This window comes from Rhinolophus hipposideros (assembly GCF_964194185.1).
Source record: "Rhinolophus hipposideros genome assembly, chromosome: 13".
NCBI classification, from domain to species: Eukaryota; Metazoa; Chordata; class Mammalia; order Chiroptera; family Rhinolophidae; genus Rhinolophus; species Rhinolophus hipposideros.
In genome coordinates, this window is record NC_138059.1 from 7,843,918 (window position 1) to 7,861,253 (window position 17,336).

The 17,336-nt window shown below is 48.9% G+C and overlaps 1 protein-coding gene across 4 annotated transcripts in view; it reads left to right on the forward strand.

The window, feature by feature from the left end:
* ASAP1 (ArfGAP with SH3 domain, ankyrin repeat and PH domain 1) overlaps positions 1-17,336 on the forward strand; it is a 287,158-nt gene that overhangs the window by 57,237 nt on the left and 212,585 nt on the right. For 3 of the 4 annotated variants that reach the window (XM_081071137.1, XM_081071139.1, XM_081071140.1), the window contains one exon: positions 9,158-9,284. In XM_081071137.1, the coding sequence (XP_080927263.1) occupies positions 9,158-9,284 (127 nt within the window). Of the gene's footprint in view, positions 1-8,394; positions 8,414-9,157; positions 9,285-17,336 lie in introns of those variants that run through there. The other variant, XM_081071138.1, reaches the window with a different exon arrangement.

Genomic DNA, 17,336 nt, shown 5'->3' on the forward strand with positions numbered 1-17,336 from the left:
AAACAAATTGATCGAAGTGTAGGATGTTATTACTGTGGGACCTCAGAGAGCTTCCGCCCCAGGCTTCTGGGATTAACTACAAGAAAAACGAGGCCAAAGAAGGTGAGATGATTTGGCTAAGGAAAAGGAGCTGCCCCCCCCCCATCATGCCACCCCCCCCCCCCCGCCAGTATTTCATGGTCCAGCTCCATGCAGAAGTCACAAATAGCTGCCGTTAGGAAATTCTTCTTCTTGAGTAGTGTTTCGGATGATCAGCAGTTTTGAAAAGTGCTCATAAAAATAGGTCTAACTGGACTTTGGGCAAATCAGAGAGAGCTCCATACATAAAATGACCATTTTTGGACTTTACATTCATCGGTCACATATTTGAAAGACACGTTTATTTTCCGTTTGAATTCTTTGAGCCTTGCGTCAGTTGCCCTGAAAATTTATATATCTGCCTACATGTGAGGCTAAGGGCTGTATCCTATGTATCTTTTTGGCTCCTGAAGAGTCGAGCATCGGACTTTCTTTAGAATACAAATAGTGATATTAATAGCTAACAACCATTGATCATTTACTATATACCAGGCAGTGTGCTAGGCATCTTGCATGGATTTTTCTCATGTATACCTCACAACAACCTTATGAGAGAGAGAGAGAGAGAGAGAGAGAGAGAGAGAGAGAGAGAGAGAGAGAGAGAATCTTCTCATCATCCTCCTTTTAAAAGTAAAGAAACTGACATTAAGTAACTGGCCTAAAGTGAACAATCCCTAGTAAGTGGCAGCGCTGGGATTTGAACCCAGGGTCATCTGAATCCAGCCCTCTCACTCTCGTAACCACTGGAAAGGTTATAGTGCTGCTCAGTGACTGGAATGGAACTGAACTGATGGGTTCCAACCTAACACTCACTGGCGTATGCCCTCAGGCCCTCAGGAGACAATGATTTCACATCGGAAAATGGCCAAGGGGGAAAGAACTTGTCAATCAAGAGAGGAAAGTGGATTTGGCCAAAGGAGAAATTTCACCTATGCCGTATACATGTACTGTACGGCTGCCCAGGGTTGGGGGCAACTTGGGTTGTTTACAAAAATATGACCGACTCCCAGTGTTAAGGGTCACAAAACATCTCTCTCCTTATTTCTCCCACCTTCTTACCTTTTATAAAGGGGTTCTTAAGGAAGGACAAGGGGTGGGATGGAAGGATTTAGACGATCCACCCACTGACTTCGCCCTCAAGCTCCCCAGCTTCATTGGCTTTGGAGAGCAGGAAAGAAGAGGAAAAGACAAGAGAATGAAAAAGGAGGTAGGCGGACCACTCCAGTCTCAGTGACCTCATGGTCTTCTTGCTCAAAACTAGGGCTGTTGGTTAAGTGAGCCTGTGTCCAATGTTATACGGTTACAGTTTTAAACAGTAGACAAATGTCTGTATGCATTCTGTGATACTAGGAGGCAAAGACCAGTATAATCCGTTCTGGAAAGGGCGTTCCAGGTAGTTTTCTGAAGACAAGGTCTTGAAGCCCTTCCTTGAAATGTAACTGAGAAAGGTGGAGGAGTGGGAAAACTCTTGGTGGCCCTGGTTCCCCACAAATCGGCCAGGGAATGCCAGAAAGTCATTCTACCACTTGGGCATCAGTTTCGTAAACAAAAAAATGAAAGGATTGGAAACCTTTCATTGTCCTTGAAATTCTTTCTGGGCGTTGTAGCTTATGATGTTAGATAATGGAATTGACTCTAGAACCAGGATTCCTCTTTCTGGTTCTCCTCTCCTGATTCTTCTCATACCCCTCTAGCTGTAAATGTTCATTCATTCATTCATTCATTCATTCTTCCTTCCATCTATTCAATAATTATCTCTTAAGCACCTGGGGCTCTGGGAGTATAACAATGGATGGATAAGCCCCTGGTCTCAAGGAGCGCACACTCTACCTGGAAAAATATAAATATCTGAAAAATGGTGCCTTAGAAAATGGTGTGATGGAAAAGGGTCAGAAAAGAGGCTTGTTCTCAGCCTGGAGATGGCACAGAAGTGGGCATGCTTATGTGGGATAACTAAACTGAAAACAAATTCATCCCAAAAAAAAGAAAAGAAACTTGGATGTTTTAGAAGGTTTTCTTGTTTTTCGGATTAATTTCTTTGTTGGTTTCAGAAATAAACTAAGATTTAAAATCCCTCACTCCTATCGAGTGCAAGTTTTTAGGAATCCCATATCACACCACACTTTTTCTTCACTGGAGGTTGTTTTACTTGTGTTAGAAATGATGTAACTCATAAAAGGGAGTTGGTTCAATCCAAATCACATTTATTAGGGGTTCACAGGGGACCAGTACTAGGCAGTATCTTCTGTGGAGGAGAAAAAGCCTGCAGGGTTGAGATTCAGACTGTCTGTGAATAGCTGTTCTCCACTTATTTTCTGTTGACCTTGAGCAGACTGGGCAGGTCTCTGAGTTCTCTTACATAGGAAAACATAGTGCCTTTCTAGGCCACTGGGGGGATTTCAGAAGGTGGTGCCTGCCAAGCCTGGCCTCCAGGGACCTCCTGTCCCTCCCTTTGGGCATGTGGGTGACATAGAGAAGGATACAGCCTAGTTCCCCCGGCACCCTTGGGGATAGACAGTCTGTGTGTTTGGTCATGCAGGATACTCAGTAGGAAGATCTGAGGTCTGAGCCGAGTGCTGCCACTAACAGCTATTTGTCACTCGAGAGGTTCTTAGTCTGTCCATGTGTACATGATCTGAAGTCCCTCTGAGTGGTGCCAGCATTCTCCAGTGGCTTCTACAGAGTGAGAGGTCCACATGAAGACTAATCCCAGCAGGAGGAATGGCCCAGGAAAGCGCTCTCCTGACCAGACAAGCTTGGCATTGGAGTTGGGCTTGTAATGAGTTACCCTGGAGGAAAAAACATCACACAGAGGCTCTAACAGAAAATTATCCTGGGGCCGTTGGACCCATTGTCTTGTATGAGCATGCAGAGCTGATCGCATGAAATCGGACTGGTCAGTCTCGCTCTACCACCTGCCAAGGTGACCTCTACGCTTCCAGTGTCCCCCATGTATGAAATGTACATAATACGGCTGGCTACCTACCTGCTCGTACATGGTTGTCCTGAGGACTCAATGAAGTTGTGCCCGCCTGCCGTGACTCAGAAGAGGGCAGCGCCTCTAGGCACGGCAATGGTTAGTTGACATTATTATTATTCTTTTACAGGACGGAACAGAAATATATTCCTGAGTTCATTCAGTTGATAGTGACACTTTGGATTCTTAGTCTTCTGGGTTCCCAGTTCTCTGCCCGACTCTTTTCCTACGTCAGCCATGGGAAGGAACAGTGAGAGAGCAGGGAGGTAAAACAGAGTGTGGTTTTTATCTCTCCTCACAAACCATGTTCATGTTCTTTGCTTCCTGAGAACAGTCTAGTGGCTTTCCTTGGAGTATTTAAACTGAGTACATTTGGGACTAGAATAGGCTCTTTTTTTTTTTTTTTTAAACATGAAATTGCATGAGTGCAGTAAGGAAGCACTCATCCAAGGCACATGGAAAAAGTGAACTTGAGCTTACGTAGAATATGGCAGCAGGAGCCTAGCAATATAATACATGGAGCCAAATTCATCCCTTCCTCCCCCCCCACCCCCCTTCCCACCCCTCAGCGGGTTCCTTTCTTCTACGGTTTCACTTAGATGATAGAAAACGAATTCATAAGTTATCAGGTGAAATAAGGAAATGAGAATTCTTTCTTTGGTTGCCTGGGCTGGGAAAAATATCTAACAGAGTAGCATGACCCGAGGTATAGTCAAGAGACCAATTTGGCAGGCAGTGAAAGAAGCACTGGATTTAGTCTGCCAGACTCGGGGACACTAACTTGCGGTAAGATTTCATTGTGTCTCGGTTTCCATTATCGTCCTAGTTCCATATTGGGACTGTCACGTGAATGAATTCAGACACTGCATATATAACAACCCGTGCAGTGCCTGGCCTGGGGTAGGAGCTCAGGAAGTAGGATCCTATACCTGAGTAGCCTTGGGTTTCTCTCTGGTAAATCTGGGATAATTATACTTACCTTATGAAGTTATCATGCAGTGTAAAGGTGGATATGTGTGTCTAAAATCTATACTTAGCATAAGTGTCTGGACAAAGCAGATCTCAGTAAATTGGAAGGAATCTCAGTTTTTGGAAGGAATATCCGAATTTATATCTCCAGATAAGGTTTTCAATATCCCATAGTGTCTGAGAAGTGTAGTCTACTGATGCTATCTCAGATCCTGCTAAGCACTTTATGTGCCTTGGCTCATTGAATCCTCAGAGCCCTATGAGGTAATTACTACCATTGCCCCCATTTTGTAGATGTGAAAACTGAGGCTCAGAGACATTAATTGCTTTAACAAGGTCTAATAGCTGAGAGAAGGTAATTGCATAAATAAGTTCTAATAGCTGCTATGTGGCAGAGGTATGAGCCCAAGTCTTTCTCATATGAGAAGCAGCCTATAATTGCCCTGCAAAACAAATGCCCTGTTCTATCCTCTGGAAGTTGTCTTGCTCAGAATTTCCTTCTTTACGGGACCTATTTTCTGTAAAAATAAGGCTTTTATTTTATGTCCTCAACTTCTGATCCCAATTAATATTCATCCTATTTGACCCTAGATACTGTTTGTTTACTCCCCAAAATCCAAAGCCTTCACTAATAGATCTGACCTCACAAAGGATATTTATGAGAAAAGCGAGATCTCTGAAGACGATCCCCCAAATCCCAGAGCCCAAGCATTGGGAATTGCTGTGCCGCCTCCCTCTCCCCTCCCCCTTCTTCTTTCCTCCTCCAGGTGGCGAATTTAGAGACACATCTGAGTCTTGGAATGAAAAGAGATACATTTATAGTCATACTTCATATAAAAAGGGTGTTCAAAGGGAACTAACACTGGTTGATTATTCACTACCGTGTTTCCCCGAAAATGAGACTTACCTGGAATTACTATAAGACCTGGTATTATATTATATTATATTATATTATATTATATTATATTATATTATATTATATTATATTAATTTATTATATTATATATTAAAGACCCAGTCTTACATTACAGTAAAATAAGACTGGGTCTTATATTAATTTTTTTTCTTATATTAATTTTTGCTCCAAAGACGCATTAGAGTTGATTGTTCGGCTAGGTCTTATTTTCGGGGGCAACACGTTATGCATCAACTGCTTTATCCACATTTCATTTTATGTCACGTAACAACCTGTAGCGTAACTTTATCATGACCCTAACTTTACAGGTGAGAAAACAAGGCCAGTAAGTGACAGAGTAGAGATTCAAACCCAGGTCCATGGAACACAAAGCACAGTCTCTTCCCACATGACCCCATCGCTCTGTCCCATGAAGGAGTGAGGGGCCTCTGATGAGTGCTGTATATCCATCCCTTCAGGGTGGGATGCTGGTGAGCACAGTTGATCAGAGCACCAATAATTCCTCTTGGTTTCCTGTGCCCAGAGAGCACCCCAAACTCCCCACCACACTGTCCTCCACCCCTGGTACGTTTTCAGTCATCTTGCAAATGCACCTCCTTGGTTGTTAGGCAGATGGGTGAAAGTGATACCTACAACTGGAAGTATAACTTAGCCAACTCCCTGATGACAGTGGGGTCAATAATGCCACCAGTGTCCCTGAATAAGCCGCCACTATTTTTACTGCCTCTTTTCAAGGAGACAAAAGGCATCCTGCAAGGACCAGTGGCTTATCCCAACCAGTGCTCAGAGTAAGAAACTGGCCTGAGGAGGCCAAGGGTGGTGCTAAACAGTCTGATGGGGATTATGATGATGACAAAAGATGAGGCGTGCTGGCACACACAAGTGTGTGTGTCCTGGCTCTGGAAAGGATGATGTATATTTCTGAGCAGCTCCCCGCAAAGAAATCCAGCCTTTAAGTTTTGCCCACTTCAGATTCTATTCGCTTTCAGATAATCCAGGAATGGTTTTCAGGGTATTTGAGAAAATGAGAGGCACAGATGGTTTGCACTGGGGCATGGTTTCAAATTTAAAGAGGATTATGGCCATGAACCCCAGAAATGGTGGGTAGAGGTGTGAACCTTTGAAATTCTAATTGCAGACCAGTCTGAGGAGGTATACACTTACTGGGGCACAGTATCACATTGTTCACATATTCCTTTCTTGGCCAGAGGAAATGGGGAGGAGGAGCAGATACATAACAGTCTTCAAATGAAACTGAAACAACCATTGATGGCAGCAGTGTGGGCCAGGGCGAATTCAGGCAAGGAAGAAATCCCCTGCTGTTCACCATCACAGTTAGCTCAGCTTGTTGTAATAATCTTTATTCCCTGCATCTGTAGAGCTGAGGGTATATGTAGGCTCAGTACCCTCAGTCGGAAGAGATCTGTACAATCAGTGTGACACACCCACCCCTTTATCTTATAAGTGATGGCACGGAGGCCCAAGGTTATTGGGCCCAAAGCCCATCAGTTATTAGGAGAGAAAGCCCTGGAATCCAGAGCTCCTGGAATGGAGTCAGTTATTCACTGACTCTAGGTTTTTAATAATGGTTCAAGTTTATGGATCCAGACACATAGAATGGCAGGAGCTATCGGCCCAGCGGAGGAGACAGGTATTAGATGACAACTTAGAATAGAGGGAAGAACAGAATAAATGCATAATCGAAGTCTAAATTGATTTCCAGGCTAGCGGAAGGCCTCCTTGGAGTGGATGGGTCTTAGCGCTGGCTGCTCCCTGGTGTAGCATGGGGTTACTGAGGCTCAGAGAATTTATTTAGCTCAAGCTAGGAGGGGCCATATTTACTCCAAGTCACAGAACCTCCCAGATGCAGGATGACTTGGTTAGCAAGTGGAAAAAGAGGTAGGATTTTCTTCTGGATGACTCATACTCCAAAAGTCTGTAATCTGTCAACCACCACGCATGAGCCAATGACCTTCAGGTACAGATTCACCTGCTCTCATGCTCTTGCCATCTGGCTGTCTCCCCAGAACCTCGACCAAATGAAACTTCTAAAGTGTGAATGAGGAGAAAGGGGGTGACTGTTTATTGACTGAGTTTTTAGAAGGCCTCTCAACACCTCACTTGGCCAGAGGACGGTCTTCCTTCGCTTACGTGGCCTTATAGAGGCCTCTTTTAGTTAGCTCAAACACTTGCCTACCTGACACTGATGAGCAATTCACTGCAGCACAGTAAGTTCAGAACAAGCCAACACAGGTAGACAAAACACCGCAAGGTCTCACAACGGCTTTCCTGTGCACAAAGCACTTTCTCATCCTTTATCATTTAACAGCCTTGAGCGGTTGGTGCCCTTAGCGTCCCTCTTCATGTGAGGCAACTGAAGGCCAAGATCCAGCAGCCAATGGGGTATCAGTAGGACTCACCTTCTCATTCTCTTTTCTGCTCAAGATATCATCTTGTCAAAGAGGCCTTCTCTGAACATTTCTTATACTGTATATAGTACCACTAACGCTTTCTTTAGATGACATATTTATTGGTTTTGTTTCCGTAGTAGAAGGTGGTACGCTCATGAGAGCAGGGGCATTATCATTACTGAATTGGTGGGGCACGCAGTAGGCCCTTAGTAAATATTTGTTGAGAGTAAGTGAGCTGATGCATTTTCATTTGACAACTACTATATGGCTACTTCTCTGTGCCAGGCCCATTGCCAAGACAAGGTCTCTGCCTTAGGGCACTCCACTGTCGCTGGGGTTGGGGACCAGAAAACAGACTGTAACCTTCCAAGATGGCAGGAACTCAGTCCTGGGGGAGGCCACAGGGCCAGCCTTCCGCCCTAAGGGGGCTCATTTGGGAGATGAGTTTTGAGGTGGCTATTGGCAGCTCCAATTACAGGAGCCAATGCGGTGGTGCTCCCCAAGGGCCAAGCTTTTTTTTCTTTTTTAAATCAATTTCATCCGCAATCAATGGTGAGAAATTAAATGGATTCTTTGGACTAAGTAGCTTGAGCTAGTTAGAAAAATAGCCATCTGCCAGGGCCGAGGAATGAGCAATCTGTTGGTACTTTTTCCGCAGAAATTGGCATCTGCTTAGCCTTGTACACCATTTGTACCTTGGGAGGTGCGTTTTACATCCCGACCCTCGTCTGTCCTCCAGGTTACCAACAAAAGAAAAAGTGCAAATGACAGATCAGTAACTTGTAGGAAAGCAAACCCCTTTGGTCTGTCTTCACGTAGCATTTTGGCGACCTAAGCAAACGGCACAAAACTAGCCTTTCGGCGGCGGTGAGCGCCCCGCAAAGGGAACGAGAGCGGGAGCCAGGCGAGCAGCTGCGAGCGCGGGCACCCCGGCTGCTCGCTCCGGCCCGGAGGCGGCTCTCCCGGCCTGGCTTCCTGCACCCACGCGAGACTAAAAAAGATCGCGCACAACTTTTTTGGGCCCCCTTTCTCGCCGAACCGTGGCGTAAAGAGCTCGCTCGGGTCAGCGCTCTGGGGGCGGCCCCCGGCGCGCGTCGGAAGGTGGCCCGGGAGGCCGCGCGTAGGCGGGGGCGGGGCTGCGGGCTGCGGGGGCGGGGCGGGGCTGCGGGGGGCGGGGCGGGGGCCGCGGTGGGGGGCGGGGCTGCGGGCGGCGGGGGCGGGGTTGCGGGCGGCGGGGGCGGGGCGGGGGCCGCGGTGGGGGGCGGGGCTGCGGCGGCGGGGGCGGGGCGGGGGCCGCGGTGGGGGGCGGCGGCGCGTGCGCAGAGCACTTCCTTGTTTGTCCCCGTGACTGTAGCGGGAGCGCCGCCGTCCGCCGCCCGCCCGCGGGAGCGTGTGCTCAGTGTGTCCGTGTCCCCGCCGCCGCCTGTCAGAGCGTCCGAGCGGGCAGCGCCGGCTGCCCCGAGCTGCCCGGCCCGAGCCCCGGGTGTCGCGCCGCCGCGTCCCCCGCGCGGCTGCCGAGACGCCGCCGCCGCCGCCGGCATGAGCCCAGGGAGGCGGGTCCCCGAGAGCCCCCTGCCGTGCCCGCCGCTCGGAGTTTGAAGGGCCCCGCGCCCGGCGCCGCCGCCCGCCTTCCCCGCCCTCCCGCCCTTTCTCCTGCCGCCGCCGCCGGGGACGGGAGCCGCGCCAAGCCGGGCGGCGGGTGGCGGGCTGCGCGGGGCGTTCATGCGCCTCCGGGCGGCCCGCGGCCCCGGGAGCCTGCGCCGTGACTCACCCGCGCCCCCGCCTGTGTCTCGCCCCCCTCGGCAGGATGCCGGACCAGATCTCCGTCTCCGAGTTCATCGCGGAGACCACCGAAGACTACAACTCGCCCACCACGTCCAGCTTCACCACGCGCCTGCACAACTGCAGGAACACGGTCACGCTGCTGGAGGAGGTAGGTCGCGGCCGCCCGCCCGGGCGCCCCGAGGGGACACCGCGGGGGGACACCCCACCGGCTCCGTCCTCAGCCGCTGCCTGGCGCTCAGATCGTCTCGATGTCTGAGCCAGGGAAGCGGAGGGTTTGGGGGGCTGGGGTGCCACACCCCCTCCAGGACCCCCGGACACCGCTCCCAGGCGACTGGGGGACCTCGGGTGCGGAGCCCCCTGCCCGTTTCCCCGGGCGCCGACCCTCGGGCGGCGGCGGTGGGGAGAGGACTGAGCAAGGTCTGGACCCCCCCGGGAAGAAGAGGGAAGTCTTCTCCCTGTCTTGCACCCTCCGTGGGGACCTGGCAGTTTTCTCTGCGCTTTCCACATCCTTGTGACCCTGTCATAACCCGCAAAGTAGGTAGTGTCAGGTCACTGAGGGCAGAGGGAGGAAAAGCAACGTGGCCAAGGTCACCAGCAAGGCACAGGGAGATGGTCAGTGAATGCACCTCTCCAGGGCCTGGCGAGGCAGGCTTAGCCGCATAGGCAAGGGCGGTGGAAAAATCCTGAAGGAATGAGAGGGAACTGGGGCTGGGACTCAGGATTCCTTCCCTCTAGTCCCTGGTGCCTAAAACCCTGGATGGAAAGAGAGATCTGTGTAGACAGGTCCCCGCACGGCTGGCCTCAAGCGAGGGTGTGGTTATGCTGGAGGCTGCTGTGCCAGCAGGACCAGCCTGCCGGGCACACAGAAGCTGTGCGGAGAGACCTGGGCCGGCGCTGCCTGGAAGACTGGGAGAGGCCTGGCTCTGCAGGAAGAAGAGCTCCTCCTAGCTAGACCCTCCAGGGAACTGTTGTGGGTGTCTGGGGACAGGGCCAAGAGCATATCGATTTCCTTTAAAATTTTAAGTGAATTGGTGATAGGGCGGGTGGTAGGTAAGGAGGAGCTCACAAGTCCCAAGAGCTGCTGGACCTCACTGAAAATAGGACATTTGCCCTGGAACTCGGCACCATGTGTAAGTGCCATAAAACACCACTGCCCTCCAAACAAACCGAACCCAGTTCAGCTGAAAAAGACAGCATTGGGGGAAGTTAGGAAGGTAGATCTTTTTTCCTCTGGGTGGATTATCATGTGGTTGGTTTACTTGAGGTTTGGGGAGCTCTTTCTGATTGAAGCTCCCCACAGCCAGCCCTCTGTAACGTTGAGAGGCTTGGGCTTCTGTGGGCAAACTGCTTGTGACGTGGGGATTTGATACTCACTCTGCAGACCAGGTTACATGCAGAACGGGTATTCTGAAGCATCGGGGTGCTAAATGTTAGGAAGGGAGAGATTTCTGTTAGGCTTCGGGCCCCCTCTTGCCTGCCAGATGCTGCGAATTAGTCTGAACCTTTTATGTCAATTGAGGATGCTTCTAGAGTTCTCTCTGCAGTTAATGTGGGGTTATGGAACTGAATTTGGAAATTCTGTTGGAGAAGTGTCACCTAACTAGGTTTGTTTGAAAGCCAGAGATACCTCTGTCTCTCTCTCTCTCTCTCTCTCTCTCTCTCTCTCTCTCTCTCTCTCCTTTTTTTTTTTTTTTTTTTTTTTTTGGTGAACTGTCAGTCTGTTGCACTATTGACTAATGTTCTGGATTAAATGGAGGTACCGGTCATTCCACCCCATGATGGCTCTGTCCTTTTGATTTCTCAGACGGGGAAGAAGGGGAGGTTGGGATCTGTGGAGCCACGTCCTCTCTAGGACCCTCATCCATACTCCCAAGTGGATGGGGGTCGTCAGGTGTGTAGCCCCATTCGCTTAATTGTGATAAATTGGGACGTGCTGATATTGGAGCATTTTCCATCCTTTTTCTGTGCTAATTGTATGTGCCTCTAAAGGATGTGACAGTGATTAGACTGAGCGGTTGTTTTCCTTCTAGATGACTTCTTCAGTGCCTGCTAATAGAGCTGTCAGTTATTTTAACTTTCCCTTTCTGCACATTCAGATAGTGTTACTGTATTCTGTTTGGGTGGGGTATGATAAGAGTAAGTAGTTTGGGATGCTATTTGTAGGGGTGTGTGCCCATATTTTGCAGCAGTACTGGAAGATAGGATTAAATGTTCAGTTATATGCAGCTGCTCTTGAACTTGGCTTGAGGTAACTAAATTTAAAAGCAAATGCATGGGATGCAGTGTGTGTGTGTGTGTGTGTGTGTGTGTGTGTGTGTGTGTGTGTATGAAATGTTATTTTGCAAGGTTAGGTAGAAAAATAGATCCAATCATAATACAAATGTGGTTTCCTATGAACTTGAGGAGGAACTGGAGCCAGGCTAGAAGTTCAAAAGTGTCATGTTAGAGGACACTGATAATACTCATATTCTCAAAAATGTAACAATAAATGTTTTCCTCAGAATGGCACAATAATTTTGTAATTCTTTTTCTGAACTTGAGGACAGTGCTGGTCAAGAAGTCACTGTACCCAGTCTGTGTCTTTTAACTCTTGAATCGTGCCATGAGGTTGGACTCATGAATGATTGCCTTTCGCATAAATGTGAAATATACCCTTCAGTTTCTTGTTGATAACCACCACAATTGAATTTTAATCTTCCCCAAAGCTTACATATATGGGAGGGGTACATTATTATAAATATCTTAAGTGGAGCAGAATTCCGTTCAGTTCTTAAAAAACATGGAGCTTAAGGTCATTGCCTTCAAAATAAAGGAAAAGTTTTGGGGCAAACCACAAAATCTTGTCGGCATATGCTTCCACAAATGAGCTACTTGGAAACTTTAAGATTGCTGTTTGTGTTCCCTTGTGGTTATTCTTAGGAATAGAACTTTTGGGTACTTTTTGGTGATGTGGGAACTCAGGAATAGGAATTACTCTGGGCCGCTTGGAATTCTTTCTTTTTAAAAAATCTTTCCTAGTTCTAGTAATTAAATGTCTTCCTGTTCTTTTACTAACTAATTTGCTCTTTGGATTCCTGATTACCATGCGTAGGTACCAACTGAAAACCTATATTAGATCTCTAAGCTTGGAACCCCAAATTAACCCACTGTCTCCCTTTTGTTATGTGGCATTGGCAGAGTGTGCTGTGCTTTCCAGATGGTGCTGTTATTGAAATCTTTCTGTGATGAGTACTCTAGGAAGTAGGTCAGGAATATGTGGTACAAGAGGAAAGAGTTTACTTCTGGGCTTCACTTTTGAGGGCGAGGGTCTCCCAGGACTCTGAGAGTTATGATGTGGCTGGCACACAATGACGGGCTTCCTTTGGGAAGCAGGGATGGATTGGCTGCCAAGGTTTCATCCTGGTGTGTGAGTGTTTTCCAAGCAAGAAGCCAGTGTTTTGCTTATTCAGCAACCAAAGCACACTGACGTGTGCTGTTTTCCTCGTGACCATTTGGTAGTTACGAGCAAATGACTGGGAGGCTAGAAGACAGAGTTTTCCCAAGAAGGGAGCAAGGAGGCATTCCAGCACCAGTGTTGGGGTGACAGGAGGAGAGACCCCATTTAAAGGCTTGGTGAAAGGGAGAATTCAACGAAGGTTTGCTTGGTTATTTAATATCGGGCCAGCGCTTTATCCTTGGTGACGATGGAGGAGGCACATTCGGCCCGTTTATTGGGCAGCTGCTCTGTACCAGCCCCAATGTGGGCACATGGCATGCATGATCACACGTAATCCTCACACACGCTTTAGGAATGAGGGACAATTATTATGTTCACTTTACAGAGAAGAAAATCGAGGCCTGGCCATGGAGTGATTTGTCTCCAGGGTCAAATGGCTAGTAAGTAAATGGAGTTAGGAAATCCTTAAGCAGTTAAGACCGAAAACAGACATGCTAAAGGTTGACAAAGACCCATTTCAGTGGCTTTGTAGAGAACACATGAGACGTCACTTTCATTGTACCTTCTAATTCTGATCTCATGAAACAGAGGGACCTAAGCTCCTAAGTGGCTTAGTTTTTCTCATGTTCACATTCCAGGGCGTTCTTAATTGTAATACTTAACTATGCTCCTTTCCTCCTGTGCTTTCAAAGATTTGGTTATGGTTTTTCAGGTTCAAATGTGGGAGCCTATTTGGGCTTCATCCAGGAACCGCATTCACTCAGTGCATGTGTTGGGAGCAGCTGCTATGCCCAAGTCACTTTGCTAAGCCTGGCCGAGGTTCTGGGGTTGTCATCTGGATCGTGTCACGGAGAAATACGTGGTTTTCGAGAAAGAGATAAATAGGACTGTCACACTTAACAAGGTAGAAAGGGGCAGTTCATAGGAAATAATATAGGACGTTAACCCCACTAATACAAGCTCGATCACTCAAAATACCATCCCGTCAGAATGCACACTGTCCAGTGGCTTTTATGTGCCCAGCAGTGTGCTAAGCCCTAGGGACACGCCGGCGAACAGCCTGCCCTCAAGTGCACAGTCTGAGTTTTCTTCTGGGGGTGACATTCAAGTATGGGCCCTGCTTTAGATCGTGTGGGTCTTAACATAGGCGGGTGACGTGCTCAGTCCTTTCTGAAGGCAGAGCAAAGTTTGGCTAAACGAAGAAATGAATGAAGGTGGGGAGTGTCGATTCATTCTCAAGGCCTCTTTCATAATAACAGTAGTTAGCAGTGATTAGTGTTCCTACTATGTTCATACTGTCACTAATGCTTACACTCACCCCACTGTGACCATCGGGCCCCTCTTACAGCAGTTACGTCTTTTTGCCCAAGGTCACACCAATAGTCATTAGTGGATCTGGGAATGAATTCCATTTCTATGGCGTCTCCACGCATGCCAGTCAGACTTCATGTGTGTTTCCTTGCTCTCCACGTAAATTTTAATTTGTAGCCATGTTGTTTTGGGGATCGTCTTCCATGCTAATGACTAGAGGTCATCCATCTTTAATAAATGCTTTTAGGCCCGCCGGTGGTGTTCTGTGGAATCTCAGCCATAGGACCTCTGTGGCCAGGGTTGGAGTTCGGATCTTGTTCATCGGCTCGCAGTGTTCCAGAACGCAAGTGCTTTACTTCTCTTGAATTCTGAAAGCTGATGACCTTAATAGGAAGTACTTCTTCATGTAGCAGCTGTTAAACTTGGTCGTAGTCTTAAAGAAAACCGAGTCTCACGGTCGGTCCTGTGCAGAGCTGAAGGTAGAGGAAACGTGTTTTGTTTCTCCCTGATCGCTGGATAAAACAAGAGATGAATGAGCTTTCCCTTGACAGCACCGTCCACGCAGAATTCTGGGCTCCGGGGCCCAACTCTCGGACCCAATCCACAGGCACTTAGGGTGAGGGTGTTGGACATAACCAGCAAAGGCCAGTGAGTGAAGAATACGTCTGCCTGCAGAAGCAAAGACAGAAGGAAACTTGCTTTATGTACCAGGACTCATGTTCTTCCTAAAACAAGGCTCAGACCTGTGAGCGGGTGTCCTAAGCTAGTGTGCTTTCCCTTTAGGTACCTCTTTGGGGTTTAAGCATGTTCTACATCTGCCATCTAATAAAACCCACGTCTGATAGCATTCTGTCATTATTTTACATACGAATAAACCAAGGCTCAGAGAGGGGCGTTAGGCAGGGATTTGAAGTTTCAGGGCGCCTGACCCCCAGCCCCGGCTCTTTGCACTCAACTCTCCAAAAGGCTGTGGAGCCTGGTTTTATTGAGGGGGGTGGTTGTCTTCCAGTGCTGCTCTCTAGAATTGGCTTCCAAGTGTGGGGGGGTGGGTGGAGTGTGAACCTGAGTTTAGGACTCTGATCCCGCTCGCCCGTCTGCCGGGTCTCACACGACATGCTGTGATGCGGTGTGACGTCCCAGCAGGCCTCCCTGACGTGGGGCTGAGAATCTTTCCTCAGAAGCATTTATGGTGTTGCACAGGCAGACCTACCGAGACCTTTGCCCGTGTGTTGGGGCATCAGGGCAGCCTCAGAGATGGTTTCCAATGATCTAATGCAGTCGTTTGGGGACTACTGCCGGACTTTGGCCTCAGCCATTCCCACGTGTGTTACTTAAACATGAGTAAGTGATGGGCTGGTGATCACGGTGCATCTAAGCCTTGGTTTCCTCATTTGATAAATGGCGCTGTTCTGAGTATCACAGGAGATAACTCAGGTGAGGCACTCCCTCAGGTGACTTCCTTACTGGTAACCGTGGCCTCAGGAATGGCAGGGTCTGACCAGTCACATTCCTCAGCCCTCCTGTGGGGCGGGAGGAAGGAGGTGAGACGCATTCCTGCATGGGGAGACGGGCAGGGCTCTCTCCACTCTGGACCAGTGGCAACATTTGGGTTGGTTCATTGCAGCCCTGTTGTCTTCTGCTGTGTGTCCGGCAGAAGTGTCAGGTCACTGAACCTTCCTGTGTCTTCCTTCCCTCACGGGGAGTATACCTACCTCTTAGTGAGTCAGTACATGTGAAGTGCTTAGAACAGTGCCGGGCACGGTAAGTGCTCAGCCCATGATGGCTTGTATCCTCATTGCTGTTTCTATGTATTACTTTTGGATTAGACCCTTGAATGTGTAGTTGTGAGGATGAGACTTGGTCGACTCATTTCGGAAAGGTGGTCAGAGGGGATCAGATGACACAGCCAGCTGTGTGCTTTCGAGGACCGGGATGGCGGAGGCACAGATGGGGCCAGTGGGAGGACTGGTGCAGCCCGACACACTGAGCATTAGGGGTCACGGTCAAAGCCAGTTTGATCTGAAACAGACTCATTTCAGTTGTACTATATACTCAGCCCGTGGGGGGTGCCGCTCTGAAGTAAGGGGACCAGTGACCAGTGCTGCGTCCTCCGACCCAGGCAAGCTCCGTGCTTCCTTGTGTCACCGCTGATTCTGTTTCCTTCCCCTCTGCCCCCTCCACTGTTCATCACAGCCAGGACAGTGCTGGCCCTTTGGATTCTTCTGGGGCTTTGGGGTAAGGAGCCACTGTGTGTCACGTAAGAAATGCCGCTTATCTGATTGCAGTTATTTAGGGGGAGGGGGAGGGGGAGCAAGTGTGCCTTGGCCCTGACTGGGGTGGAATGGGGCCGCCTGGTTGTGTGCTTTCCTGATTACAGCATGAAGCACTGAGACCACAAGGAATTCGGGTTTGGTTTGGAGGCAGGCGCCTTCAAGTGAAAAGGATCTATCTTTGAGTGTGCGTCTCTGTGCGCCTCGTGACTTCTTTTCAGTGTCAGTAAAATGAATGCTAATTATTTTGGGGGCAAGCTTTAGGTCCAGCCTGTGGGCACTCGATCCCACTTGGTCTGAATGGATTCGGGAGTCCACAGCAGGCCCTACCGGCCCAGAGCATATGCTGTGCAGCCCTGGGTCACAGGGGCCATTGGTGGGCACACGGAAGAACCTAATTTTAGCGCCAAGGCTCTGGTATAAGGTTCCCGAAAGAACTGGGATACATGTCCCTTTGACAAGACAGCACCCAGTTTAGCCACCTAGAAGCTAGGAAAACAAAATCAGAACCTCATGTGCCAGGGAGGTAAAGCCCAAAAAAACCAGTTTGGTGCCAACAATTACAGAAAGCTGGGCTGGCTCTGTTGAGCCAGGCCATCCCTTTCCTCACCAGATGTGCTTTGGGTAGAGGAAGGTATAAGCTCTTTCTATTATTAATACCGCCTGGATGTCTTATATTTCTGTAGCATTGTGCGTAGAGGCTAGGGCAAGGACGGCCACATCCCCAGTGCCCAGCCTGGCACCTGGCATGATGACTATATTATTATGAAATGAAATCAACAGCTGGGAAGAGCCTTCGAGATCATGTACTCCAGCTCCTTTCTGTGGCTGAGGACGCTGAGGCCTGGAAACCCCAAGGCCCTTAGACTCCTTTGTAAGTAACAGGTTCCACCCCGCCCCTACAGCAAAACAAAAGACAGCCAATTCAGGCAAAAAGAGGGTTTATCGGGAGGGCTTCTGGGGGTACTGTATGGAACATGAGTTGCAAGAACAGAAGGAAATGAGGACGCCCTCTTTTGGGAAACGGCAGAGCATGGCAGCCCTGGTTCTCACCCCCACACCAGCTAAATCTCGGAGGGAGGAGCAGATTGGCCCACCTTGGGGCAGGAGATCACTTCTGCCAGGTTGGTGGGTTACCTGATGGGCAGGGCTACGCCCTCCCCTTCAGCAGGGACTGGTGGTG